Source organism: Prorops nasuta, unplaced genomic scaffold (genome assembly GCF_024137725.1).
Source record: "Prorops nasuta isolate Cenicafe-Biocafe unplaced genomic scaffold, Cenicafe_Pnas_1.2 PNAS00019, whole genome shotgun sequence".
In the NCBI taxonomy this organism is placed as follows: Eukaryota; Metazoa; Arthropoda; class Insecta; order Hymenoptera; family Bethylidae; genus Prorops; species Prorops nasuta.
The window spans coordinates 1,303,728-1,331,589 of record NW_027116816.1 but is presented as its reverse complement, the minus strand read 5'-3'; the positions used below and the strand labels follow the sequence as shown (position 1 = coordinate 1,331,589).

Below are 27,862 nucleotides of genomic sequence, written 5' to 3'. Positions count from 1 at the left end.
GTGAGTGTTTTTGCGCATTGGCGCGCACAATCGTGACGTATGGGTGTCTCGCGAGTATAAACGCGCTGGCGCGTGCGTACGCCTTGTGTGGATGTGTATATGTCGCACATGATGGCTTGTATCCTATATATACGCACAGGCACAAGGATGTGTGAGTGCGTGCGTATACATATATATACATGTATATATATACCCATAGACGTGATCAAAACCAGGCAAAAACAAGAGCGTTGCATACAATGGATATTAGTAAATATCTTGCCAGTTGTATTATAATATCAACGTTAACGAGCTTTGGACAATTATAATAAACGAAGCTTTGCTGGGAGACTACCTCTCGTTTCTTCATCTCTCGCCGGTACTGTCTTTATTCCCTATAGATAGATGCCAAAACACCTAACATGCGATTTGAATTTTACTTCGAGCTCGAGGTTGAAGATGAAGAGGACCGGTAAGAAACTGTTTTTATAAAGATATTAGCAAGATGTTTGAGACGACAAGATTGAAAAGACATTGAGTTAGTTTCTCTTTTACTAAAAAGATAAGATAAAAAAAATTAAAAAATGTAAGAAAAAACGGACGCTCGAGTAGGCACTTTCAACTAGAGTCAGTACCGGGCGATGATCCGGTGAAAGAAAGGAACATTGGCTACCCACCGTGAAAGGCAGTCTCGCTGCTCCGTCGTTGTTGATTTTCTTAATTTTTAGTTTGTTCTAGTTTTTTTTCAGAGCACTTATATTAATCTATGATGGCTTAAATGACGCGAAGCTAACAGTTGTTGCGTTGTACATAACCGGGGTACGTTGATATCGTGGACTTGGTGTTGGAATACTGTGCATACAAATAGAGTGCAGGATGGAGGCCTGGCGGTGGTATGGGAAACCCGGCGGCACGTTGCTCTTGTTGATGAAAAATATTCTGGTGAGACAAATCCGAATTGTTCATGTTGGATTGATGGATCGAGTAATATTGAGAATGAGCATTGTCTAAAGAGTCTGACAGTCCGGTGAGTCCGGTGAATCCGGCCATTTGATATTGCACAGTTTGCGCTGCTGCTATATGCTCGTTTTCGGAGATGTGGGATGATGAATTAGATGTATACGGTGAGGAAACTGTCGCAGGGCATACTACTTGCGGTGATTGTTGTTCGAACATTGACTGGGGCACGTTCCCGTCTAAACACTAGTTGGTGGTTTGCGGATGCAACAACGGTAGGGGAAGCTGTAGATTATTTTGCTTGGCGAGGCTAGCTATCTCGGCAGCAATGCCTCCTTTGCTACCGCTGAGGCTATCCAACGATGAAGGTCCTTCGTTGTAACGCAAATCGCAAACTGGACTCTCAAATCCAGTGCCTGATGTACCAGTGCTTTGGGGTGTAGAAGGATTGTGATTCGAATTGCTCTGATTCATATCACGATGTACTCGATTCTGATGACGTATTAGATAACTGTCTCGGACAAATGTGCGTCCACAGATATTGCACTCGTAAGTAGTACTCGCAGTATGCGTGCGAATGTGGATAGCGAATTGACTTTTAGAAGTGAATGTGAGAGAGCATCTCTCGCAAACCAATGGCTTCTCAGCAACGTGACTCCAGCGATGCGCAGTTACATAGCTTTTTACGGCAAAACGTTTTTGACAAATGTCACAAGCATATGGCCGTTCGCCAGTATGCACGCGTTTATGTGTGTTCAGACTACTTTTTTGCGTAAATCTTTTTAAACACAATTCGCACTGGAATGGTCGCTCACCAGTATGGGTCCTCATGTGTACCTCCAAGTATGGCTTACGACAAAAGCTTGCCTCACATACGGTACAGTGATATGGTTTATTGCCTGAATGGAGCTTCATATGTACGTAGTAAGACGACGCCGATGATAAGACCTTGCCACAGACTTTACACGGTTGTGGTTTGGAGCGAGAACCTTCTTTTACAGTTTGCTGACCCGTTGACTGACGACCTGGGGAGTCGTGTTGAATATTTTGATTCTGTTGGGATTGCTGTTGCTGCTGTTGTTGCTGAGCTTGTTGTTGAGCCTGTTGCTGCCCAAGTTGTAGTGATTGCTGCTGAGGCGGTATGTGTCCTTCTTGCTGAGACAAATCTTCTCTATCGTCTGAGAGATTTACCATTGAGTTAGAGCCATCTGATCTACTAGATGCAACAGAATAGAACCCCATTGGTTCACTTTTTATCTGTTGCTCGAACATAGATGTCATTATGTCAGTCGGCTGCGGTTGGACCAGCTGCTGGGGCTGATGCTGATGATGTTCCGCTGCTTGCTGATGAGGGAGCAGAGTCAGGTTGCGCTTGACAAACTGCTCATATCCTGCGTACCAATCCACCTGCGATAGATAGAAAAATAGTTATTCTAAATAATTTTACATGCATTTGTATATATATATATGAGCATATATGCATACATGTGCATATGTATTTAGATATATACACGGCTCTGTTAGCCTTTAAAAATCTTGTACGTTATGATGCCAAAGGCCACCTTCCATCAACCTTAGTGCACAAGATTAACTGTCACATTGGTATAATTACATCGACATTTATTTTTGACAAATGACAGAACATATTTGACTGATCAGCTGATTGCATAACTTTTTCATAAAAAGTTCAAACCTTTTTTAATATCAGTCTAAGCAGCTCGTTATACGGAATTACGGAAAGAACATAAACTACATAGTTACAGAGGAATTACATGGGGAGCAACGATATACTAACTCCAAACACCAAATTTGCCAAACACCGTATAAAAACGAGAATGGTATTTGCATTAACGAAGGTAGGGATAGTGTTGCACAAACCTTTGCTATTATAATGATCCGAATTAATGTTGAAAAACGTCACGCCTCATGAAGCGCACGCCTCTTGTCGTCCAGCGGCTTCACGGATAATAACAAAACATTTGTACGGATAAATTGTTTTTCTCTGACACAAAATATAAGATGGCTGCAGCTATATTTCGCGGATGATATTACCTATATATGCGTATACACCAATAAACACATACGGACACAAAATAGGCATCTATCTATACATATTACGAACGTCTACATATCCATTTTGATGACGATTTCACACGGCCCTCTAATTGGTGGGTTCGGACGGTTCAGTTTCATCCTTCGTCCCTTCTCCCACTCCTTAGATCTCATTTTCACGTCATGCAGAAGGCTCACCAACCAATCATACGAAGCAACATTTTGTCCATTCATTTCTACTGACAAATGTTGTACACTTCCTGTTTACATTTTAAAGCTTTCATATGTGCGTATATATATTTATACACGTGGTATTTACATATATTTTTAACCGCCATTACCAATTACCAAAGTCGATCTATAATTATAACAGGGTAGAGTGTAATAAAAGAATTTCTTTCTCTTGCCTTTCCTAATTGTTTTCCCTGCAGCTGATTGATTTTTTTTTGTCTTTATCCCGATAAGTCTATAATTTTATGTAGTTTCATCATAAAATATTAAGTTCCCTCATTATTATCCTTATCTAGCAACGGCGATATAATGATGAAAGTGATTAAAATTTGCAATTATTTTTAGGAAATTATAATCCATAAAATTATATAATTTTTTTTATTATAGATCTAATTTACCGACCGATCTAAACTCTTTAAATTTTGAATTTTTTTTGATGACATGTTGTAATACTATGCGCGCGCAGTACAACTCTATAACTTATTTCTTCTGTGGCCACTAGCCACGCTACATATGTACATATAGCATCCAACATGAATAGGTGTATAGTATGTACATGTATGTATGTATGTATATGTATAATCACTATACAAGTATACAACTGCTATTTACACGTTTAATATTACCTGATGTTACCATTGAAATGTTTTGAATTACCTTCCCGGAATTGAACGATTTATTTCGCAGCTTGTATGTGGTGCTAATTAACCAGGTGTACTATTTGATGCTAGAAAAAGTTCGTTCATAATACTTCGACGTAATAAGCTGTATATTCTTATTATTTTTAGACAAGTAAGTAGTATCGGAGCTACCTAACAATAATTTAAGATTTCGTTTTCTTCAATTATCTATACGATTAAATAATTTTTATGAAATATCTTTGCATAAATTTTATTATAGAAATGGAGGTGCAAAGTGATACTATAATGAACCCTAGTAGTAACGACGACCCTGTTACAAAAGCTGTTGTAGATAATATAATGGGTAATTTACCAACAAGAAAGCCACCAGTTTCATGCGATGATTGTGAACTACTATTTACTAGCCAGGCCGTTTTAGATACACACCTACAGGGTGCACGTCATGCAAAAACAGTTAGTACAATTAGAAACAAAATTCATTGAAAGTTAATGTTATTTTATTCAATTTTTTGTTTCGTTAGATGAGATCAAAAAATATTATGGCATCATTAGAAGAGACTGAGGTACCATTTTCTAAAGATCAAGAAACCAATGGGCTAAAATGCAATATATGTAATGTAAGTCTCAACTCCATACAGCAGCTGCAGACACATTTAAATGGTAAATATATTATAGCAATATTTAATAAATAAAAAATTATTAAAAAATTAATATGGATAACTATAATTTCTACATTTTTTTCATAGGAAGCAGACACAAGAGAAAAGTATTGAAAGGTAATAAGCCATCTGCGGTAAGAAAATCATTAGCTTACGGCATTAGGTGTAGTCGCAACGTTTATGTGGATAAATTATTAGAAAGGAATGCTTTAGTACTTATGTATGGCTTACTCATATTCACATTTGCTTGCTTTTTAACAATGCTCACATTTTTCTTGCACTTCTATCTTTGAGTAGCCTGCTAGAGAAACTAACTTTTTATGAATTTCTAAATAGATTGGAAAAAAATATTCATATTTGTTGCTGGATATTAGCAATTGTTTATTAATATTGCGTTTGAATGTTGTTGCTTATTTAATATTTATTAGCACTTTATTTATTATTATTTATTTGTTACTTTAAGCTTATTATATTTATATTTATACTCAAAAATATTTATTATACTAATATACTCTTGAAAAAAGCAAAAATAAAGTAAGAGCTCAATCGATATTGTAGTATCCCCTGCAAGGACTATGATAGTAATTTATTTTATATTTTCTTTGTACAGTGCACATATCAATTGGTGAACATTTCAAATAAAATAAGATGCTATTAATTTATTAGTATTTATTTTTTCTGCAGCATGAATGTAATGTTCAAGCTGATTTATTATCACACTTGATCTTTATTGCAATTGTGATATATAGATAGTGTTGATCGTACATTGATGCTTAGGTGAATGGAAGGGCAATGGACTGAACGCGTCGGATAATTCCGTTCTGTCAACTACGTCCAAAGCACAGGATTCAATTGCAAAAACACCAGTCATCCTTTCTTGCGATTTATGCAATAAGGTCTTCAATTCGCTAATGCAATATGACATGGTATACATCTATTTATTTAAAACTTCAAGAAGTGTGTTACTTATATTAAACCGTAATTATTATTTTATTAAACAAATCATTTTTAGCATATGAGATCAAAAAAACATATGGGAGCGTTGCAAAAGTTGCAAAGCAAGAAAATCACGGAGATTACAAAGGGAAAACGATTTAATCCATATTGGAAGAAACAAAAGCCAACTCCAGACGTTACGGATCAACATCATCCATTGCCGAAAAATTCTGTGCCACCTGAATCTACGGAATAATTTAATTAACTATCTAAATTAAACGACAAATCTATCAGTGGCTGGATATTTAAAGATTTAACAATATAATCAAATATTTAGTACAAATTTTATTATATTTAAAATTCATATTTTTTAATCTTAGACAGTAATAATTTGTTATTTATTAAGATATTTTCGATAATTAATTTTTTAATCAAGCAGTTCTTAATGTTACTGTCTTATATTTAATCTTACTTTTATTGTTAGGAATGATTTTAGTTGCATGTTATAAGTAATTATAGATATATGTACATATCCAGCCGCTGTGCCACCTATCTTATAGAGATAAATAAATACCGAAAAACCATAATTTAATCAATTTTTAATGTTTATCTATCCACACCAGAGAATTCATTGTAATGATAATTGTTTTACTTAGTTATTATAGTTTGCTCAATTGAGAAATGTATATGTGTGTTATTAATTTATAAAAACTGACGATTTATATTCAGTAAGGAGAGAGCTGTTGGACGACGTTTTATCTTTAATTGTAAAAAAATGCGTATTTAAAAAATTACAAATTAAATTAATTTGCGAAATATACATGATTATATGTACACAGCGGTGAACGATGAAACTCTGATTAAATGTATTCATATGATATATTATTGAATAAAAAGTTTGCATGCCAATAAAGATTTGCAATTTCAGCCTGTACCGCCAAATCCAGTAAGCGCTAATACTTCCTCAGATTTACAGTCCTCGTGCTGAAATCGATTTAAACAAATATTACGTACGAAAATAAATAAAATTCAAGTAAAATTGTAATATTTCTCCCGAATCCAAAGGATTTGTTTCGAGGGATAATGTCTAACCTTCACCAAGTAAGTTTCCAAGAGGCGTTCTAATTCAGCATTTTGCTTTGCCAGACTTCTATTTTCATTGGCAAGATCGTGTCGTTCTTTTAAAATTTTATAATAGTTTTGAAGGCAGTCTAATAGAACATCCCAAAATTGTTCTTTCGTTGGTGAGAATACATCGCGATATTGTTGCCAAAACTTGGCAACGTCACCTGATAAGGATGTATTTTGTAAAACTGATTCATCTTGCTTATTAGATGAATTTTTATTTCCTCCAAAATCGCTATACTCTTGAATAAATTCCTTCAGTGCTTTGGTCACCTTTGACCTTTGAATCTGAAGCATATGATTTTTTTCACACATGATTTGCATATATTCAGTGACTTTATTCATTGCGCTTGATGCCTCTGAAATTGAGGACGTAGTAGCAACATTATTTTCGTATTCAGGTGGGGATCCTTCAGTTTCTTTCATTAACATACAAGTTGGGCAATAAGCATGTGGCAGAAAGAAATTCAGTATAAGATTAATTTGTTCCGTTGAATCTATATTGAGAGCCTACGCGAAAATTGAATTTATTAACGTTAATATAATTGTCATATAAATTGAATAAGTGAAAAGTACCTTAAAAATATCATCCAAACGAATGAGTGTATTTTCGTACTTTGTATATGGTCTAAGCAATTTCCGCAAATCATTTTCAACGAGATATCCAGTCTCATCCGATATAAGTTGCATAACATGATTTAACAATTGTTTTTCCACATTATCTTCTCCGAGATCAAGAGAGCTTTTATCCTCGAATTTATTTTCTTTCAATTTCAACATCTCTCCGCGATTTTCACGATTTTTTTCCTGATGTACAGGATTTATATTTATCGCATTTTTCAAGAATTCATAGTTATCCGGCTCCTTCCATTCTAAACACAGTATTTTTTTATAAAGCATCTGATCGACGGATAATATCTGAAAATTTCAAGAAAAAATAGTATTTTTCGTTGTTCCATTAACCATATCACTGCAGTACCTTTTCCATCATTTCATTTGCATTCTCAACATTCATCTTCCAAATCTCCGAATACTGCTTTTGATTAACTCGCTTGAAATGTCGCGACTTCCTTTCCAGATCCAACATAGATTTGCGAGATTTTACAATCTGATCAACCAGCTTTTTTATTTCCCCCTTCATGTTCTGCTCCAATTGCGAATATTGTTCCTTCAAATCCTTAATTACAGTACGCAAGCTAAAATAATTTCATAGAATTTTATTTTAAAAAAATATAACGCGATTAATGTAATCGATGCAAAAAAATATCAAGCTAACTCGTTAATTTTACGCTTTTGATGGCTGTGTATCATTAGATTCTCCTCCTCCCGACATTTAAGAACTGCGTAGCTGTATTCCAATTTTTCTACATTCATCAAGCAAACAGCTTTCATATTCTCCACCTCCTGCTGCAAATTATCAATTTCACTTGTGAGCTTCATTCTTTCCATCCGGGACTCTTCCTGGTGCTCTATTATAATTTGCTCGATCGCAGCTTCATAATCGCGTATTATATCTTTCCTTTTTTGCAGTCCATCTCGATCGATAACTTGCACCTGCTTGAACAATTCGTTCCACTTGTCGTCCGCCGTTTTTAAGAGAGCCTTGTGCTCATCATCAATAACTTTGTCTATGAACATCAATTCGCGTCGATAACTATTGACCATTATCGTAAACTGAAAAAGAAATAGTGAAATTTTTAGTAAGATTAATCGTTGAGGATTTTTAAGGGAATTCTCTAATGCAAATCTCGACTGACTTGATTCTCTATACGCTCGATCAAATGAGTAATGTCATCGGCTTGCTTCTTCAGATCTTCCTCGTATCGCGAGTCAGCATTTTCCAACTCTTTGCGTAATTTCGCAATAAGATAGTCTTTCCTCGAATACACTTCCTGGCATCTTTCGTATTGGGCTTTTATCTCATTATGGATACTGAGAGGATCTTTGCGTGACATAATATCGGGCCAATTCTTAACGATATCGCAATACATGGCAGTGCATACTTCATCCTCAGCCTCCATCTCCATGAAAAGATTTCGCCTGCTCTCATTGTCCTTTTTTCTCCTGTACACTTCTCTAGCATCATTGGCCACTTTTACGCACGTGATCTAATTTTGTTGGTTAACGATACTGTCAATTAGGTTATTTGGAATAAAATATAAAAAACCGGTCTTACCACTTCATCCCCTTCTGAGAGTAGCTTATTCAATATATCCGAAGTTTCGAGCAATTGCTTTTTGATTTTAGATTCTTCGAGAGTAGATTCATCGTCGGCGGATACTTTTCTGCAATGGGTAATTGTTACGCAAATGCAATAATTAATATTATTACTCGGTGTTATTAGAGTATGAGAAATATGTTATCTTACGTATGGCTTTCCTCAAAATGATTTTGCACGCGAAATCTTCTTTCCAATTTTCGTTCTTCTAAAGACATTTTCTAAAAATATTAATTAAAACCGGTGTTAGTTAAAACAAACAGCTCCAAAGCTAGCTTTTATGGACAATAATGGTAATCATGGTATATAATTTGTTTGGTAACCATACAAACATTTGTAACTATTAATGTCAATGACAGATGTCGCTGAGTATTGTTTGCGCGTGTACATCACAATCCCGCCAAAATTTCGAATTCTACAGGTGAGGAAGGCCGGAAAGAAGTTTCATAAATTACCGTTAGATGACGCTAGGCGCACCAATTCCATTCTTGTTTTCCCCCCATACAGACAGTTGCCAAATACGACGTTGGGCCAATTTCTCTCCGCATCTCTGTTTTCACTGCTTTTGATCGCGTAATACAAAAAAGTTAGTTTCCCCTTTTCATACCCCAATAAAGTATTTTATTATCGAAATGCATTTCCCACAATTGCAAACATTACCCCGAAGAGACATATCGTAAATTAATCTGAAAAGTCCCTATCATTAAAGTATATATAGGTTTTAGCCCCCAGAGAACTACGGTAGAAAAACACTTGTCATTCTTGATGCGTTATCTATTCCTTTGGGAATGAACAGAGCATGATCGCCAACGCCCAATTTTTCAATGCAGTAAATTGCAGAGTCGCTGCTAAAAGTTGAACAAATAAAACTGGGTTTAGTCAAAATTCTGTCGCATGTAAAAGCCTTTTGGCCATGTTAAGCCCATTAAGATTTAAGACGAATATGTGGGCTAACTGTTTTGAAACAGGAAAAATATTTCGACTTTTATAGCAGTCCAAAACCGGGCGTACGTCAATATTTTAAGCTTGATATTTCGTCTGTTGCTAGACGTTCGTCAGGTAAAATAAATTGGAGCCAGGCAGGTCCGGCTCTAATTCTTACGTCGCCCACCACCTAAACCAAAAATTGTTTTTTCCTTACAAATTTATAATTGCACAATCAAACAGTAATCTACGCATCCATATCAGGCTTAAGGTCTTGATAAAACACGAGGATAATCGCGCGATGAAAATTTAAAGGTTTATAAATAGGAAGCTTGAAGAAACTGATCTTAGAGGGATTTTGATAGGATTGCGATTAATATATCTGTAAAATTGATATTCCTTTCGAGAAAAAGAGATCGTTGTATGTGCAACACAATAAAATCAAACAGAAACGTTGGATTTTAATACACATTGTACATAGAATAATACTGCTTCATTAACGGACGAATCCTTCAAGCCCTCTGCTAAGAATTGAAGGATTTGTAATTTTAACAATAATACCATTGTTCATCTTTATTTAATATGAAAGGTACCGGTGCTACGGGATATTGGTATCCTGCGATCAGCCCTGGGAAGAATAAGAGCATACAAGAAAGAAAAAAAGGAGAAGCAAGAGGAGCGAGGACTATCGTACGGGACAGAGAATTGGAACTTGCTGCGAGAGAGAGAGGGAGAGAGAGAGGGAGAGGGAGAGAGAGAGAGAGAGAGAGAGAGAGAGCCAGCGAGGAGAAACTAAGGGGTAAGAAGAGGAGCAGGAAGGAAGGGAAGGGCAGGGAAGGGAAGGAAAGGGGAGGGGAGGGGAGTGGGAGAGAGCGTAGAAGGGGAAGTTTCTTTAGAGAGTAAAAAAGAGATGAGCGTAGTAATGGAGGACGAAAGCAGAAGAGGAGAGCGAGAGTCGTATCGAGTGGTGCAAGAAAAGGATGGGCGAGAGAGGGAGCGAGAGAAAGATAGAGAAATAGGGAGAGAGCGAGGAAACAAGCAAGCGAACAGCGACGATAGCACAGGGGATCGTGGGTTAGCTCGTTCGACCCGTTATCCCTCCCCTCCCGTAGTAAAGTCCGGAGATCCCTACCTGTCCTTGCTTCGATTCCATGAGAGTTCTCCCCACCGCCGCCGTGCGGAGTACCAACGAGCGAAAAGTTTAAGCCTCCCCACCCCTCTCGAACGCGGACGAAGAGAAGGAGGAGAGAGGATGAATGGTGGGGAGTTGGGGCTTTGGACGGTTGGTGGGGGTGGGCAACGTATCGTAGCAGAGCAGGGCGCTCGGCTTGGCGGACGACGATCGCATTTACGAGGGAGAGCAGGGGAGGGGTCGGAGTCGCAGGTTGAAGAGAGAGAGATGGCGTTGCTGCGAGAGAGAGGGGCAGAGCTCCGACCGAAGGTAGACTCGTTTCTCTCCCCTACGCGGATCACCCCACCCTGCGATCTGGCAAAGACGCCTGGCCAGCGAGCCTCGTTACGCTCCCGCCACGGTGACGTCACTCTAAGTAGTGTAGTGCAGTGAGAAGGAGCGAACTCTCCTCCATCCGCGTTACATGCTTCGCAAGTAAACGAAACTGGAGATTTTCAAACGCGTCGTACGTAACTGTCGAATAATATTGTAATCGGGCGCACCGAGCGCGACTGAAGCGCCCAAACGACTTACTCTTTTAATGTGAAATTCTCGTTGAGTTTGTTGGTACGGCACGCACGTTATGACGGTCCAAACACGAGGGGATAATAATAATAATCGCGTCTTCTTCCTTCCTCTGGCCGCCTTCTCCCCTCTAACCCTATCGACAAAGGAACAGTGATGTAAACCCAGTGTCTTTTCCCCGTCGTATGGTGTGTGTGTGTGTTTTTGTGTGTGTGAGTGTGAAAGAGCCAGCTGCAGGCTTATTGAAGCCACTTCTGCTTCTCTAGCTTCTCTCTGCTTCTGAGTTACTGAGTTCTTCTGCTTGCCCACCCCCCTCCGCCCTGAAAAAAAAGTGTGCACGAGAGAACCAAACAGGGAGGTACAAGTGTATATTGTTGTAGTTCAAGTTGAAATACGTTACTCTAATTTCTGTGATATAAAAGAAGAGGGGCTGTATAATATAATATATCCGTAGGTGATGCCCTTCTTTCGATCTTTCTTTTGTCGTCAGTTTACGATCGATCAATGCTAAAATCAATCAGTGAAGGTTTCATTTTCTGTTCATCGTTTGTGCGAGAGGATTAAGCAGAAGAGAAGAAGAAAGAGAGGAAGGGGGACGCGCGCTACGCGAGTGTACATACCCACATAGGCAAAAAGCAAACATGCGGCAGCATGTATCGGCAATGGCCGTGCAGTTGTGCCCAAAGTGTCTCTTGTGAGGTGTAATTGGCGCATTTTCCATCATTGGAAAATCAGTGGTATAAAATGTGGTGTACGACGCCTGTGCCAATTCTTTTCGCAGTTTGTTCCATCAGTGGTGCTCAACGCTGCTGTCAAGCCTCTCCACTCCTATCGTCCACGTCGCCATGTATCACGGCGAAAAAGTTTTTTCGCGATAGGTCCTCTGACAACTCGTGTTCTCTCTCGGAGCATCATTTTCCAGTTAGTGACTAGTGATAATCCGTTTTTCCTGCCACTTTTGTGTTTATTCCCTCCTGCAGCAGCAGCAGCGGCTAATTGTTTTCTTCCTTGCTCTGCTTGCTCGCTTGCTTGTTGGTTGGTGGTGTGCGTGCGTGCGCTTCTCTATACATGTATGTGTACATACAGAGAGCAACGAAAAACGGTCATCTATCAAAAAAATCCATTGTGTCTTCTCGGAAACGCGACGAAGCGCGAGAATGATTGTTTCGTGTTGATCTTGGGTGATAAAGCCTGGAATCAGTTTTGCCAAGCAAAAAAAAGCCACTGTACGTCTAGAATCGGCTGAATAGAGCCGCGCACTGTCTGTGCGTAGTGTGACGTAGTGTACGTGTTTGTCGCGTTCATTTTTCAACCAAGTTGTGTGTCGTTGTACAGTGCCTTCAAACGATACCACAACATCCGATCCCAAATGAAGAGTTCGGAGCAAAATGGTTAGAGAGACACGTCACCTGTGGGTTGGAAATCTGCCGGAAAACATCCGAGAGGATCGCATAAGAGAACATTTCAAACGGTAAGTGGATCCGCTTTCTAGTCTCCACGGTCTTTCTGCCGCTTGGAAATTAGAAACCTTTGTCTAAACGTGTGACCGGTATAAACTTTTTACCTATGTATATCGCTATTCGGTCCAACCTCCAATCTCCTTTTCATCCCCAAATTCACTACTCCTTCCTCTCATCTCTACTACACCACACACGTAAACAGTACTATTCATTAACGAGCGCCTCGATATCCAAATCCTCGAAAGATACTTTTCAAAAGCTGATGTATATTTTTCATGAGGCCTATATATAAACTCTCTCCCTATTTATAATTCTCCTCACAATTATTATTAGGTACAATCATTAATGTTTACTTTTTTTTGAAGAGTGTGGGTTTTTTTACATCCCTCCAATGATTCAATAATATCGATAGCGCAATTTTTCAGCTCAGGAGAGATATCCGAATGTTTTTGATTTGGTACACGCGTGTGAAAGAGAGGTGATGAGGGACGAGAAGGAAAGAGTAAGAGGAGGTTTCCCTCCATGGGTATACTACATATACATACAGTATACATACAGATACTCGCGTACATTCACAGAGGGCCTTGGCTCTGTCTCTCCTCTTCGTAGCGTGAGCACGTCGTCATTTATTTTTTTCCCCGAAGTAATAATAGCTGAGGACAGCCATTTTGAGAACTCGCGGCGCGAAGTTATTGCTCGACAGTGGCGCTCAACCTGCGGCTCTCGTTCCCTCTACCCAACAACAGTTTTTACACTTTTTACATATTCTTATACGAATTTCAGTCGCCTTAACGAATCAATAATCAGATACGACGTCAATACTTCATTACTCAATCATGTTTTGTCTCATTTTATTCAAAAATATACTTACAAGCAGCGTTGATTCGCTTCGACTCGTCCGTTTCCAATTATCAACAGCAGTTTTCGTTTCGCAAAACGTTCTTTTCTTCGTTAGCTTGCTTCTGCCCTCAGTATTTCCATTTCTAACCAGGCGGCCCCGAGTTTTGGTAAGTTTTTTTTTTTATTAATCATTTCTATAGAAATAGACTCTGTAAACAAAATAGATTCTCAACGATTTCCTACTATATACAAGATACGTCCTTATTTTTGCAAAGTTTGTACATTGCAGTTGTACCTTAAATGCGTGAATATTTTACGAAAACAGGATTATAAAAAACAATGAAAAATTTTGATTTTGGTAAACTGAAATAAATTAATTTAAATATTTTATCATCAAGAATTAGACTGAAGTTTTTTCTGAATAATTCCAATTGATTTGGTTGATTTTAGGGTGTGTGTAATGAGAAATGTGAAATTCTGTATTGATCCATCGTGTAAGGAAATGCAATTTACCTCGTCTGTCAACCTTGAAGAGAAAGCTGCCAATTGTAAAGCAATATTGGTAAAAGATTTTTAAACGATAACTTATGGATTCTGGAAGAATATATGGAATGGTATCCGGTTTTAGCGAATGTTTGGAGAAAACGCATTATACGTTAGTAGCTTAGGCTATAAATTTTCACATGAAATACGTACACAGTAATATACTATACACTCATGTGCCAGCTGGCGATGTTTCGCGCGTGTACCGGCACGGCGTCAGACCTACCACCGTACCTACGTGCTGTAACTTACAAAAAATGCAGCTTTAATATTTATTTTTACATCATTAAAAACGTTACTACGCTCTTATTCAAAAACTCTTTACTTTAATATTTTTATACTATTATCTCTCAAGAAAAAAAATTACGTCATAAATGTTAATTAAATTTTCTTCTTTAAAATGTGTGATACTTTTTATCACGAGTCTTTCACAATGACCAAAAACAATTTTTATACAAGGCGTTTCTTTAAAAGTAAAATATAGAATTTGTGTTATTTGACCACAGATCTTACTATTATTGTTTGTGTTTTGCTTTTATTGTTAGTTAGAAATGTTATTTTTTCTTAAGCAACTTCGTTTGCTACGTCCAATAACAAATTATTATAAAGTAGTATTGAGTGTTCTATTTAAGTAACAGAATCCATATGCTGCATTATAGAAGATTTCTTGGTATTTTTATTGTTCGAGAAGGAAAGGTCTATAAATTTATTCAGATGTACAAAATAAAAATTTGAGTATTTTTATTTTCCTATTGTTAAATAACAAAATCACCTATATATCGACTTTATGGAAAAACCCGTTATAATTGTACAGTTAAATAAAGTGATTGTGTAAATTTGTGTTAACATCGACGAAAGTAAAGACGCGCGTGAAAACTTAATATTTATTATAATTTAGTAATGAAATGACCTGTGTCACATGTTTACTCCATGTTCTTGTAAAATTGTGGCATTGCATCTGACTTCTTTCAATTAATTTATATCACCTCAAACTTTTTTAAAATCATGTATGGTCATGTATTTTATTTTGTAAATGTTCAATTATTTTAAGATATTATAAATGTCACTTTTGATTTCTATTCTTAACATGGCAGTACAGAAACACCTTCTATATGTAAGGCAGGGTAAAAGAGATGTTCCTTGAAGTATTGGTACTTTGAATTTTTTCACGTGTATAGTCAGACAAACTTCATATTTAAATGAAGCAAAATTGTAATATTTGTACTCTTTAAAAAAAGAGATTATCTAAAAATCTGTTTAAATATACCAGAATAAATATGCCAAGAATTTAATGTTTGTCATTATCAGGTAACCGAACACACTTTATTCCATATAAAGCCTCAGTATGTTCGTATATAGTGAAAAAAGAGAGATTTCTTAAAATATTAATACATTGGATGTTTCTACTTATAGAGTCGGATAAACTTCATATTTAAACAAATTGAAAAATTTCTGATATTACAATTAAATATTTCATAATAAAATATTGAAAAGCAGAATGTAACAGGTACAAAAAGTAAGAAATGCTATAGTGATACTGACATTGAAAGTATTTTTAACTTCTATATTTTGCATTCTACCTTTTTAACCTTCGTTTTTTAACTTAGAAATTTCTATATCTTTCATTTGACTGGAATTTTTTAAGTGTCCTTTTAAGTTTTAATTCATATACTCTATAAATTATTAGAATTAAATTTTTTAATGTAATTTTAGAAAAAAATTTCATTTATTTTAATCAAAACTTTTTTTGGTATAATATATATGTTTTTTTAATCAAATACACATTAACGTTCTTTTTAAAAAACTGATTTATCGAACTTGTTGACTTGGAGTATATTTTAATGATTAAAGTCTTCTCACGCAAGAATTAGAATGAAGTCAATGATAAAACTTTCTAAGTAAAAATACTAAGTTTAAAAAAAAATAATACAGTATAGAGTTAAAATAGCAATGATGCAAATAAATTCACACGCTTCTCAATATATATATATATATATATATTCTATTGTCATTTAGCTGTTTCTAAATATTTCACAATGAATTACTTAATTGCAAGAAATCAAAACTTTTTTACACTTAAATGAAAACTTTATTTAACTATAGGAAAAAGTCTTGCACCTTGGAAAATTCGTAAATTTTTCATAAAACTGAAGAATCTTCTAATTAAAGAAATATACAAAAATTGGGCAAACATTTTTTAAGATAAGTAAAGTCTATGCATAAAGTGAATACCCAAAAGAATCTTCATAAACTATTTCCTGTAAGTTGGCGCAACAGTAATTTAATCAAAAGTGTCCCAAGATACAAGGGTTTCCCCTAACTTGAAAAATTCAGTATACAAAATATCTTAAAAATGTCTTACCATTTAAAAAATAAATACTGAAAGTTTAGCTTTTGAATCACCTATATAAAATAGCTATTCAAATTTTGTAAGACTAATATCTTTGCGAAGAAAGCTTGATAAAAACACATCGATATTAAAATCATTTCTTAGCCAGCTCCCTTAAGCTTTAAACCTTCGATATTTAGTGATTAGAAGAAATTAGTTGTCAAACTGGAATATTCTAAATATGTGATAGAACTGATCCTTTTGAGCTGCCACGTAAAAAATTAGCCAATTTTTCATAAAGCAAAATGAGATTGAATAAAAATAATAATAATTACGGGACTATGCGAATAATATAAATAGGTAGAAGAGAAAAATACAAGTGTGTGCAGAGAAACATAACACAGACGCGTGCGTACATTTGTGTGCCGGCTACCGGCGTATTTTGGTATATTGATCGCGCGTGGTCGGCCATATCTCCCTTCCACGACGTCGCTTTTTGCCCTGTCGCGCCCCACCCGACCTTCTATCCTATCACTAGTGTTTTCCTTTATCTCCTCAACCTGAAACTTTTGCCTCGCCATTCTAACTTTGTATCTCTGATGCAAAAATTAAGGAATCCAACCTTTTCCACAATTTATTATCAACCTTAACTAGTCTCTTATTTGGATTATATCACCGTACACGACTAACCTTAGCAACTAAACGCACCGTTTTTCTTTGATTCACTTTTAGAATCCTAGAGCAAATGAGCCTACAAATTCGTCTCCCTTTCCCCCTACATTAACGCAGATTCTCGCAATTTTGTAATTTAGTAATTAAACTATGTTTCTTATCATTCGAGATTTCGTATATTTTTGTTTAACTCTGCTGGCACATAGACTCAGTTTTTTTTTATCATAATTCTTTTATTTATATAGAGATTATCTATACATTTTGCAAGAGAGTAACATACCTGTGTCTTTTATTGCATGATATTTCTGTATTGCTTCAAAAATGTTATATTAAGCAGGCTTTATCATTTCGTAATTAACATAATTAGAGGGCAAATAAACCAAAAGCTCGTCTCCCTTTTGCATACATTTGTACATTTTTTATATTTTGCAGTAGAGTCAAGCTACGTCTTTTATTATATGAGATTTTTGTATTTTAAAAATAATTTCATTAATTATAGACTCAATTATGTTACATTCAAACAAATTCCAGGACAAATGAACCTAAAGGTTTGCTTCTGTTTTGCGTACATTTCCACATTTTTTACATTTTTCAATAGCATGAAGCTATGACTTTTATTATATGAGACTTTTGTATTTAAATAAAAATTATTAGAAAGAGATAGATGCTTAATTATTTCATATTATACAAAAATTCGAGATGAAACGAATCCAAAAACTCGTCTCTCTTTTTTGCATATATTTACAGATTTTCCACAATTTTCAATAGCGCGAACCTTCCTCTTTTATTATATGAGATTTTTGTATTTAAAGTAAATTTTATCAAATATAAATTCAATTATTTCAAATTAAAAAAAAATCGAGATCAAACGATTCCAAAGAATTGTCTTTTTTTACATATATTTACAGATTGTCTACATTTTGCCATAAACTGAGGCAGCTTTTTTATTATTAAAAATTCCAATTTTCTTGTTTATTTTTCAATTAGATTTACCTGATCGATTTATAATAAAGAAAACCTATTTGAAAAATCTCGTATTTCAATTCTCAAACGTTGCATGATTTTTCAAGATAATCACGTTTCTTCGATTGGACGTTAGAATTTTTCAGGTACAATTTTAGAAAGTTCCTGGGTGAAATTGCAGGGATCTTTCGTAGGTGAAAGTTTCAATTTGACTGTGAGGCATTTTTGGTTTTAAAAGCATAATGGCTTTTGACCGTCAAATTACTTTTCAATATTTATGAAGAATTGAACATTTTGAAAGTATGCTTTGGTACACTTACTACTAACGCCCTACATACGTAAAATTTTGTATAGTGAATCAGTTACGGTCGTTTATGCCAAAATAACTCATTTCTTAACCCACTTGAAGTAACTATACGGTTGTTAATCACTTTTCAAAAGTCCCCTTTTGTACGCTATATTTTGCAGAAATTTCATTTTAACTGAAACTAGTTTTTTTTAACCTTTTTTAACAAATTTGTAATAATATTACTTATACTTGGTGCATGATTGATTGATGGCAAATGTATGAATTCATATTCTTACTACGGCCAATGATTAAAAGAATAAACTTCTTATACAATTTTATTTATCTAACGCTTTAATAAAATGTTATTTAGGATTAAAAATTTCTTACTTGGAAGTTTCCAATTAGTTCTCGAATTATCGTGCGAAACCTAACCAATAGGAGAAGGTCATAAGTTAGTCTTAGAGCAATAGAAAGTTTGAAATAAAAAATGTTCAATCCATAATAAAAGTGTTTAATTTATTACTGGAAAAAATTGTATGATAATTTACTCTTAAAATTATTCATTCTATTGAAATCAATCAATTTGTCACGAATTAACAGAACACCCTGTACATCACATTACGAACAATAGGGAACACCAACTCAATAGTTTCTCTGAATAATAAAATAATCGTTAACTGTAAATATTAAAAAAAAGAACTACAATGTGACAATCGTAGGCAACTTTGTAACCCACGACTACCATTATAAATTAAAATGTTTGCTTTTACAATAATTCTGAGATAATAACAAGTCGAATTGTTCTCTTGCAGTCCAATGTTAATTTACAATGATAGACGCGAGTTAGAAGGCTGTGAATAAAAATGATTTTTGTAATTTTGCAAAAAAACTTATAGTGTAGATTATTGTAAACTGTTTGTCGTCTCTCCTAGATAACTGTGTTTACAAAGAATTAAGCTAAAGTAGAGATTTATTAAAAAAAAGTTTACTTGCACTTTACCTAGAAGCACAACTTGGACGTGCCAGTAGATTGTAGACACATGCGCGTGTGCACACTTAAAGTGGACAGTACATGTAAGAATATAATGTAATAATGTCGTGATTCCCAAGTTGAATGCCATAGTAAAGTCTTTATTCGTATATAGTTTTATTATTGTTTTATTAATACAAAAACTCTGAGAGCATGACGATTGCTTCCTTCTATGCAATCTTTTTCAAACATTTATATTGCATTAACACATAAACAGTAGTGGTTTATTATTTTCTTATAGTAATCCAAATTTTTATTTTATTTTTAAAGCTACGTATAAATTTTTATTGTAGCAAGTTAAGAAAACGTTGAATTTGGAAATAATCGTCCTACATTCGTATAAATAGCTAACTAAGACATTTTTGTCAATATAATGCTACTATATTTTGCAGTGTAACATTTTTAACGTAAGATCGATGTCCCAACAGCGTTCTCGATAGCATGGCTAATCAATTTTATACTATACATATATAGGGTCAACAATTTATAATATAAAAAGAATCTCCAAATCTCATTTTTATAAAAGAAAAATTCATAAACAGAAACTATTATTATCAACATTGTTAAATAAATAACCAAACGTTCGATTCCACTGTAAAAGCAAACGTTTTTCAAAACTTTGAACAAATTCTGAAGAGAATATTCAAGTTGTAAATTTGTAAAATTACACGTAAGCGACCTTCTGTCTTTTATCGGAAGGAATACTTAAAAACGCATTAAAATTGCGTTATTCTCAGAGAGCAATGTTACACGTACTATATATGTATATATATATATATATATGTATTGTTCAATAATCGCACAATAATAATAATACAGGCAACACACAGCAAAGTAGATATAAAGTTGGCGTTAAAATTTTTATTCGGAGATTCGATTGAAAAATGGCGATGCGCGCCTGAAGGTTGGAGAACCCATTTTACTTTAAAATAAGGCTAATGTGTTTTATCAGTAGTAATAGCCGTGTCTGCTGCCCTTTAAGCGAGTAATAGATTTCGATATGCGAAAACAGCTGTATATTATAGGTTGACGACAATAGCGAGGAAGAATTTCTCAATCCACTGACCGTGTTATGATATCTACCATTGCGTTTCAGGTCAAAATAATGACGTTTTCTTCGCACATCTCTCGCAGCGCGGAGCGGAGCTCTCTATCATACTGCGCGCTGTTGCCAGACCTCGGCTGGCTTAGTATACGCACGCTCCACATGGTACGGGCCGAGACTTGGCAACACAGCACGGGGAGAGACCCTCTTCCACATTTCACTCCCTCCGTTCCGCTTCTTCCTAAGCCCCCTTTCCCCCTTCCCCCTTCGCCTCTCGCCCCTGTGTATAGGGGGATCCCTACCTTTTCTCTTCAGTGTCTCCCCCCTCCCCCGAGATACCCAGCCACATCTCTCCGCACACCTACCTACCAACCTACCTATCTCTATACACCTCCCTTGTTTCTATCTCTCTCTCTTACCTCACCGCCCTTACCACCACGCACTTACCATTCTTTTCACGTACTTATTGCGCGTGCGTCCCTGTGCCAACACAACGCCGCGTGACGTACACACGATCACGTTTCTCCTTCGTAAATACCTACATAGCACATATACATGCAAACTCGAAGAGATTCACACTGGAATCGCAATCGTCATTCCACGCAATGTAATATTTTTCTGAAAAAGACTCTCGATTTATCAATGAAATGGACTTTGTTGTTCTCTTATCTCTTTAACGCTATAACGTTAATCCTTGGAGTTTGACGAGCGCCGCACGAAATTCGCTAGTCGGAAAAATACGACTTCCGAAACTCGGTCGTGTCCCGTGCATGGCTTTTGGCTCGGCCTGCACTTTAGCCACAGTCGCCGATCACGCTGAAGGTGCACTACTACTGAGACTTTCACCAACCTCCTGGGGTCCCATGCAACGTGAGACATTATTGCGTGATGCGACAATTGAATTTGTATGAGATATTTTTCTCGCTCGTTCCCATGTTTTCTTGCAAAATAATTCATAACGCTATAGTGTACGATGTTTACTTTAGCTAGCTTCAGACTTCAGGCATCGAAATTCATTTATTTCCGTAAATATAGAAGCTAGAAACCTTTTGGGTGGGTCACACACTATTTTTAATTCAAATGTAAAGGAGAGTTTCAAAAAAGCGTTTTACAAAAAATTGCTGTCTATTTTAGTTGAGGAGAGAGAGAGAGAGAGACAAGTCAAGTTTTCTTCTATGCTCCGGGTTGAATTAAAGTAAACACCCTGTATAGGGTAAAACACTTGTGACAATCCAGTGGTAGAATGTAAATATTCGTTCATCTTCGTAAATCTAAGAGATATCAATTTTTTGCGTAAGACCTCTTTAAGTACAAATAGAAAGGAGATTCGAAAAAGCCCTATGCAAAATTTAACATCTCTCATAGTCAAAGAGATAAAATTTGTTTAAGCCAAAATCTGTGTGATATGTTAAAAAGTGTCCTCATCTTGTATAGAATACTGTCGTTGATCATGCAAGGATGAACAATCGCTAATTTACATAATTATTTCTTCTGCTTTATCGAACAGATTGCAGAGACCAAAATATCTTTCGTTTCCTTGAAAATTCATTTATAAGATACTAATTTTACCTACTGATTTGTCTCTTCTGATAACTGTGCAGGTGTACAATATTTGCCAATGGTGTGTTCTGACACGAGTAAGTACACTGAGGAAATATTTCTTAGAATTAATTACAGATTACTCGATTTGTTACAATTTAGTTGATCCGAAGAAATATTTTTTCTAGGGAAATTATATGTATGGCATATCACTTTAAAGTTTAAACGACCCAGACAGTGTGGATGTAAAATTCTTTTCAACCTCGTAAATCTATGTAAGAAATAGCAATTTTTGTACAAGACATTTTGAAGTGCAAATCAAAGGGCTTAAAAATGATCTTGTACACAAAAATTGATACATCTTGTAGTTATGGTGTTAAATAGAAATTTATTCGTGGTTTGGTTCGTTTTAAGTGATACACCCTGTATAATTTTAAAGGATAATACAATCTGGAAATTACAAACATGTGTTTACTTTTTTTTCTTTTTAAAACTTCAAAAATGTTATTCTTTTTAAATAATTTCAATCTAATCCGATCATACAATTTTTAAAATTGACAAAGTTATGAATATTTGAACGTCATTTTACAGGTTCTAAAATATTTGAGAAGTCGCTGGTTGTTAGATTTGATCTCCAAACGGTTTTTTCTAAAACATTGTACTGTTTTTAAGTGTAATTTTATTCTGTTTATCTTCAAATTTGGTATTTAGTAACAAAACAAATAAAGACACGTTTTGACTTAACAATTTTTTTCTTTCTTTAACCATTGGTAGCGAAGGAAAAGTTGATTATCTTGTAACAGACACTTCTATTTCCAAAATGTATGAACATTTTTATAAATTATAAATGTTTCCAACTTTTTTTACATTAACATATGGAAAATGGATTTAAATTTAATTTCTATTTTTTTATTTTTTATTTTAGATAAGTCATGAAGGAGGAATTACCTATAGATAATGTGACCATTTAGTTTTCTTTTTCAAAATAGGACATAACATTACGTATTTTTTTGTTTATTTTTGTCGCTAGCTCTAGCAAGGTTTACCGTGCTGTTACTGCAGCTACTATCAATTGTTATTTAAATTTCGCACGATATGTACATTTTTGAGTAAAAAAATTGCAGTTTTTTATTATAAAAGTTCCTAAAAATGAACTTGATTCTGTTTATCTAGAGAGTCTTATTTCATTAAAAACACATATTAAACTTTCTCGTTTGGAAATTGTAGTCTTTTTTAAAAAAATTGACGAATCTATAACAAAACTAATTTGGATTACGTAAGTGTTTAACGTATAGCTTTAGTCTTTAAATAGAGCAGAGAATTTTAATGGAATTTGTTTAATAATTTTATGGTATTTTTTAAAGCCTCGTGAAATTCAGTTTGACCTACTGACATGCACGATTGTGGCTGACTGGTACATCTGAAATAAAAAAACAAAACATCCACAGAAACAGTATGATTATATTCCCGGTATAGACCATAATTATTTTATTTCATAATAAATATTCAGAAAATAGTGGACTTCTTAAATTGGTAGTCATAAAACTAACTTTTTTTATAAAAAAAATATGAAGAAAAATTAACTGATGTAATATATATAGTGTGGTCTATACTGTAGGAACATAATCACACTTTTTCTGAGAATGTTTTGTTTTTTTATATCATAAGTAGTTCTAGTGAGTCGTAATCCGGAACATCAGTAGGTGAAATTAAAACTATGATAATATGTATAATAAAAAACCTTTTAAAAGTTATATACAAATTCTCTATTCTCTTTTAATAATTTAACTGTATGTCAAAAAAGTCATTTATTAAAAAAGTTTTTTTTTTAATAGATATCTCAACTTTTTAAAATTGACTAAAAATTTCCAATCAAGAAACTGTAATTTCCTCTTAATAATTAAATATTTAGTAACATCGAAAAAAATATTAATTCGGATCAATTTCAATTAAATACAATTTTTTCTCCGTGTCTGTTTCGTGTGAATTTGACAACATTTAATTTTTTAACAATGGAATAGGAAATTTTGTTTTGATGCTATAGTCTCAAGTATTGATAGTGTTAAGGTCGGTTCACACTATAGCTTAGGTCACGCTACAGTCAAAGCGCTAAAAATAATGTAAGCCGCTATTTAAATGGGATTATATGCACACAAGAAGTTCACTCATGGTAAACTCATGATTTTTTGATCGCGCGGCTTCTTCCTCGCTGTTATTTTAATTGAACCGTGAGTTAACCTATGTATTCTGCAGAATCTCTACTTTACAGGCTGTGTAAGATGGTCCAATGGAATAGTAAATAAGACATTTTCAAGAAAAAAAAAAACATTTTTTTTTAAATAATCCAACACTTCAATTTATAGTTCGAAGGGACCATAAATTAAGCACATAAATATTATTCTTTAAGTGAAATAACTTGGAAGTTGTAAAGGTCACCTTGAATTTTATATATGGAACTCCCTATTTTTTATTACGCACTCTAACGGCTTATCTCAAGAGCTTTCCAAAACACTATATTAATTTATCGTTTCATCCAGTCGTTTACGAGATATTTCGATTCGAAATTGCATATTGGTCGTATGATTGGCTAAAGTAATGTTCGCGTAGCTGTTACGCATGCACCCAGGCATATTCGCTCGCCTATGTATAATTCCAAGCCGAAATATCTCGTAAACGACTGGACGAATATAAATTAATATAGTATTTTGGAAAGCTCTTGAAATAAGCTGCATGACTATGCTATAAAAAATAAGTAATACAATTTATTAAACTCAAGATAACCTTTATAACTCTCAAGTTCCTCCACCTTCAATATTTTTGTGGTTACTTTATGACTTACTCAAAGAATGAATTAGTGTACTCGGATATTTTTCAAAAACCATTTTTTTTTTTCTTGAAAAGGCCTTGGTTTTTTTTGTGGGGCCACCATGTACATTTCATACGTTTATAAAGTCGATAAAACAAAGGTTCTTGAGAGATTCTATGATTCAAACAGGAATCTAAAGTCGATATTATTGTTGTTGTCTCTTTTTTTATAAGAGTAAGATGAATCATTAACCCTTGCACTGTGCTGTTTTCAAACAGGGAACAATATGCCCTCTGAGAGAGGACAGAGCAGAATACGAAGGCTTAATTTGATTCTTAAAAATTTCGTTATGCTTTATTGATGCTTCTCAGAAAACTCGTAACTGTTGCTTCGCACTATATATCTCCTGTATTAGTCAGGCATGTCTTAAATCTGAAGAAAAGGAAACAAACATCTATTTTATAGTTTAATAATTACTGCTGAAATATCAAATAATAGTTGAAACAGAACGTAAAACACAGTACTTCAATTTTTATATTTCTATCAGATACTATTTTGTTATCTGTACTTTTTTATAAAAGTAAAATACTATGTTTTATATTATTATGTTTCGTCTACACTGTTTATTCAATTATACAGGGCGTAATTAACATTACAGGCATAGCAGAGCATGAACATAAAAACACAATTATCTCTGCGACTAGAATAGATATCAATATTTTTGTTAGAGAACCTTTTTGAAGCTCCTTTCCGTTCCCATTCCGAAGACTATCTATACAAAATTTAAATCTGTTATAATTTTGAGGATAAAAATGGGTTTTTTTCTGCACGATCTGACCCACCTTCAATGGTAAACCCTGCATAACAGAATTTTGTTTATTTCGATTCTAAATCGTGTCTTATTAGTACAATAGACATCCAGCACGACACTACCGAAAAATTGGCATAAGATGTGAATACTCATGAAAATGTTTGACTGTGAGTGTATCGTGAACATAGAGTCCGACCTAAGAGGCTAATACGAATCGAGCTTAACATTATACCCAAGTGAAGAGATTGTATAGTTGAGTGAAAAGGATACCCTTTGAGAGTCAAGTGTATAATTAATGCTTGCGAGCTATGAGGAAGGAGGCAAGGGATTTGATTGATGGGAAGGGAAAAAACGAGAAAGGGATTTTGCAATGAGTCGTGTGACGTAGCAGTGATTTCACATGATGGGAAGCATCGTTCCGTGCATACCAATACGATAACATTGAAGTGAGAATCTCTAGTGGGGTGTATATACAGGGTGTTTACTTTAATTCATCGCAGAGCGTAGATGTAAAAGTACTTTTATCTCTGTAGTTATAAGAGATATCAACTTTTTGCATAACACCTTTCGAATCTAAATAGAACGGACTTTCGAAAAGATAGGATGAAAAAATTGTTATCTCTTTTAGTTACACAGATAAATGATTTTTTTCGCCCGTGCTCTAGGGCGAGTTACAGTAAACACTCTTTATACGTATACTATCTGCGTTATCTATCGCTAATTTTTGCCACTTTTGACCAACTCTTTCCTACTTGTATCATGTACAGTTAGTTAAACATTATTACTTTAGTCACACGTATACCAATACAGTAACATAGAGGTGAGAATGTCTAATTGTATACTGAGTGTGTCATTTAATTCGACGTAGAAGGTGGACGTAAAGTTTATTTATCTTCGTAACTAAACCAGATATCAATTTTTTATAGAATATTTTTAGATCTAAATAAAAAATACTTTCAGAAAGATTTTATATAAAAAAATTGATATCTCTTATACTTACGAAGATAAATAAATTTTTGTTTACCCTCCTGTGAATGAATTAAGTGACACACCCTATATAAAACGTGTCTAATTAAGTTATGTTAAAACGATAAATTCCTGTACAGTGAATTAATTTAAAAATAAAATTGTTTTATTATTTTTAATACTGGCCCTTAATTAAAACGTTTTTCAGAATTACAAATTCTTCACCTCGAGGCTTTCTATATACATATGAATATATCAATCCCTCAGTATCTCAAGATTGCTTCGCTAATAAGAAATGGTCATGAGATAGTTGTACCAATAGAAAGCCTTGAATTAAAGAATTTTTAAATCACAGTAAAACTTTGTAATTAAGAGGATATTAGACTTTTTTAGTCGAAAATATTAGCCCCTAAAGAGATTATAAATCTAGAAGAAATCTTTTTTTGAGTAAATGGTTCTTCTGACGTCTAGTTCAAGTCTTCAAATACAGAGCAGGAAATTTTTATATAATTTTTATAGAGTTTTTTACAGCCTCGTGGAATTCAGTTTTACGTACTGACGTGCACGATTGCAGTTCACTGGAACGTCTGAAATAAAAAGACAAGATATCATCAGAAAAAGCATGATTAAGGCACCAGTATAGACCACAATAAAATAGATCGGTTAGTTTTTCCTCATTTTTCATCGTATTTTCTTTCTTTATAAACAAAAACTAGTTTGAAAACTACCAGTTTAAGAACTTCTTCACCATTTCGTGAATTTTTACTAAAATACAATAATAGTGATCTATACTAGAGCCATAATCATATTTGTCTCTGAGGATGTTTTACTTTTTTATTACAGACGTTCCAGTAAGCCGCATTCGTGTACACCAGTGGGTCAAACTAAATCGCACGAGACTATAAAAAAACCCTTAAAAATCGTCTAAAATATTATAAAAATCTCCTGCTGTATTTGAAGACAAACTATACGTCATAGATCACGTCCTCAAAAAATACCCTTTTTTTTATATTTGACAGCCCTTCAAACATGACTAAATTATTAAACTGAGAATGTGTAATTTTGTTTCATAACAGTCAGATAAACAATGTTATTTAGGTTTTGTTTAGTTTTGGTACCTTGCCATACTAATTAGACATTTTTTAGAATTT

The 27,862-nt window shown here is 34.5% G+C and overlaps 4 protein-coding genes across 7 annotated transcripts in view; 2 read left to right on the top strand and 2 right to left on the bottom strand.

The window, feature by feature from the left end:
- Positions 1–1,172: 1,172 nt before the first annotated feature.
- Positions 1,173–3,048, bottom strand: LOC136780544 (zinc finger protein 32-like). The gene is made up of 2 exons (XM_066738977.1): positions 2,815–3,048; positions 1,173–2,343 (listed from the first exon to the last, which is right to left on the bottom strand). Exon 2 carries the CDS (start codon positions 2,215–2,217, stop codon positions 1,183–1,185), a length of 1,035 nt encoding a protein of 344 aa, XP_066595074.1. The 5' UTR covers positions 2,218–2,343; positions 2,815–3,048; the 3' UTR covers positions 1,173–1,182.
- A 736-nt stretch (positions 3,049–3,784) lies between these two features.
- Positions 3,785–6,331, top strand: LOC136780414 (zinc finger protein 346-like). The gene is made up of 6 exons (XM_066738749.1): positions 3,785–4,011; positions 4,120–4,313; positions 4,382–4,520; positions 4,607–4,636; positions 5,297–5,445; positions 5,532–6,331. Exons 2-6 carry the CDS (start codon positions 4,122–4,124, stop codon positions 5,709–5,711), a joined length of 690 nt encoding a protein of 229 aa, XP_066594846.1. The 5' UTR covers positions 3,785–4,011; positions 4,120–4,121; the 3' UTR covers positions 5,712–6,331.
- Positions 6,332–6,339: 8 nt separating this feature from the next.
- LOC136780412 (dynein regulatory complex protein 1) lies at positions 6,340–9,016 on the bottom strand. Its single transcript, XM_066738748.1, has 8 exons — positions 8,949–9,016; positions 8,757–8,865; positions 8,338–8,688; positions 7,857–8,254; positions 7,560–7,776; positions 7,157–7,498; positions 6,548–7,090; positions 6,340–6,439 (listed from the first exon to the last, which is right to left on the bottom strand). The coding sequence occupies exons 1-8, from the start codon at positions 9,014–9,016 to the stop codon at positions 6,380–6,382; spliced, it is 2,088 nt and encodes a 695-aa protein (XP_066594845.1). The 3' UTR covers positions 6,340–6,379.
- A 2,663-nt stretch (positions 9,017–11,679) lies between these two features.
- spen (split ends) overlaps positions 11,680–27,862 on the top strand; it is a 40,817-nt gene continuing 24,634 nt past the window's right edge. For all 4 annotated transcript variants that reach the window (XM_066739063.1, XM_066739061.1, XM_066739062.1 and 1 more), the window contains exon 1: positions 11,680–12,889. In XM_066739063.1, coding sequence (XP_066595160.1) covers positions 12,807–12,889 — 83 coding nt within the window. In that variant the 5' untranslated portion in view covers positions 11,680–12,806. The remainder of the gene's footprint in view (positions 12,890–27,862) is intronic.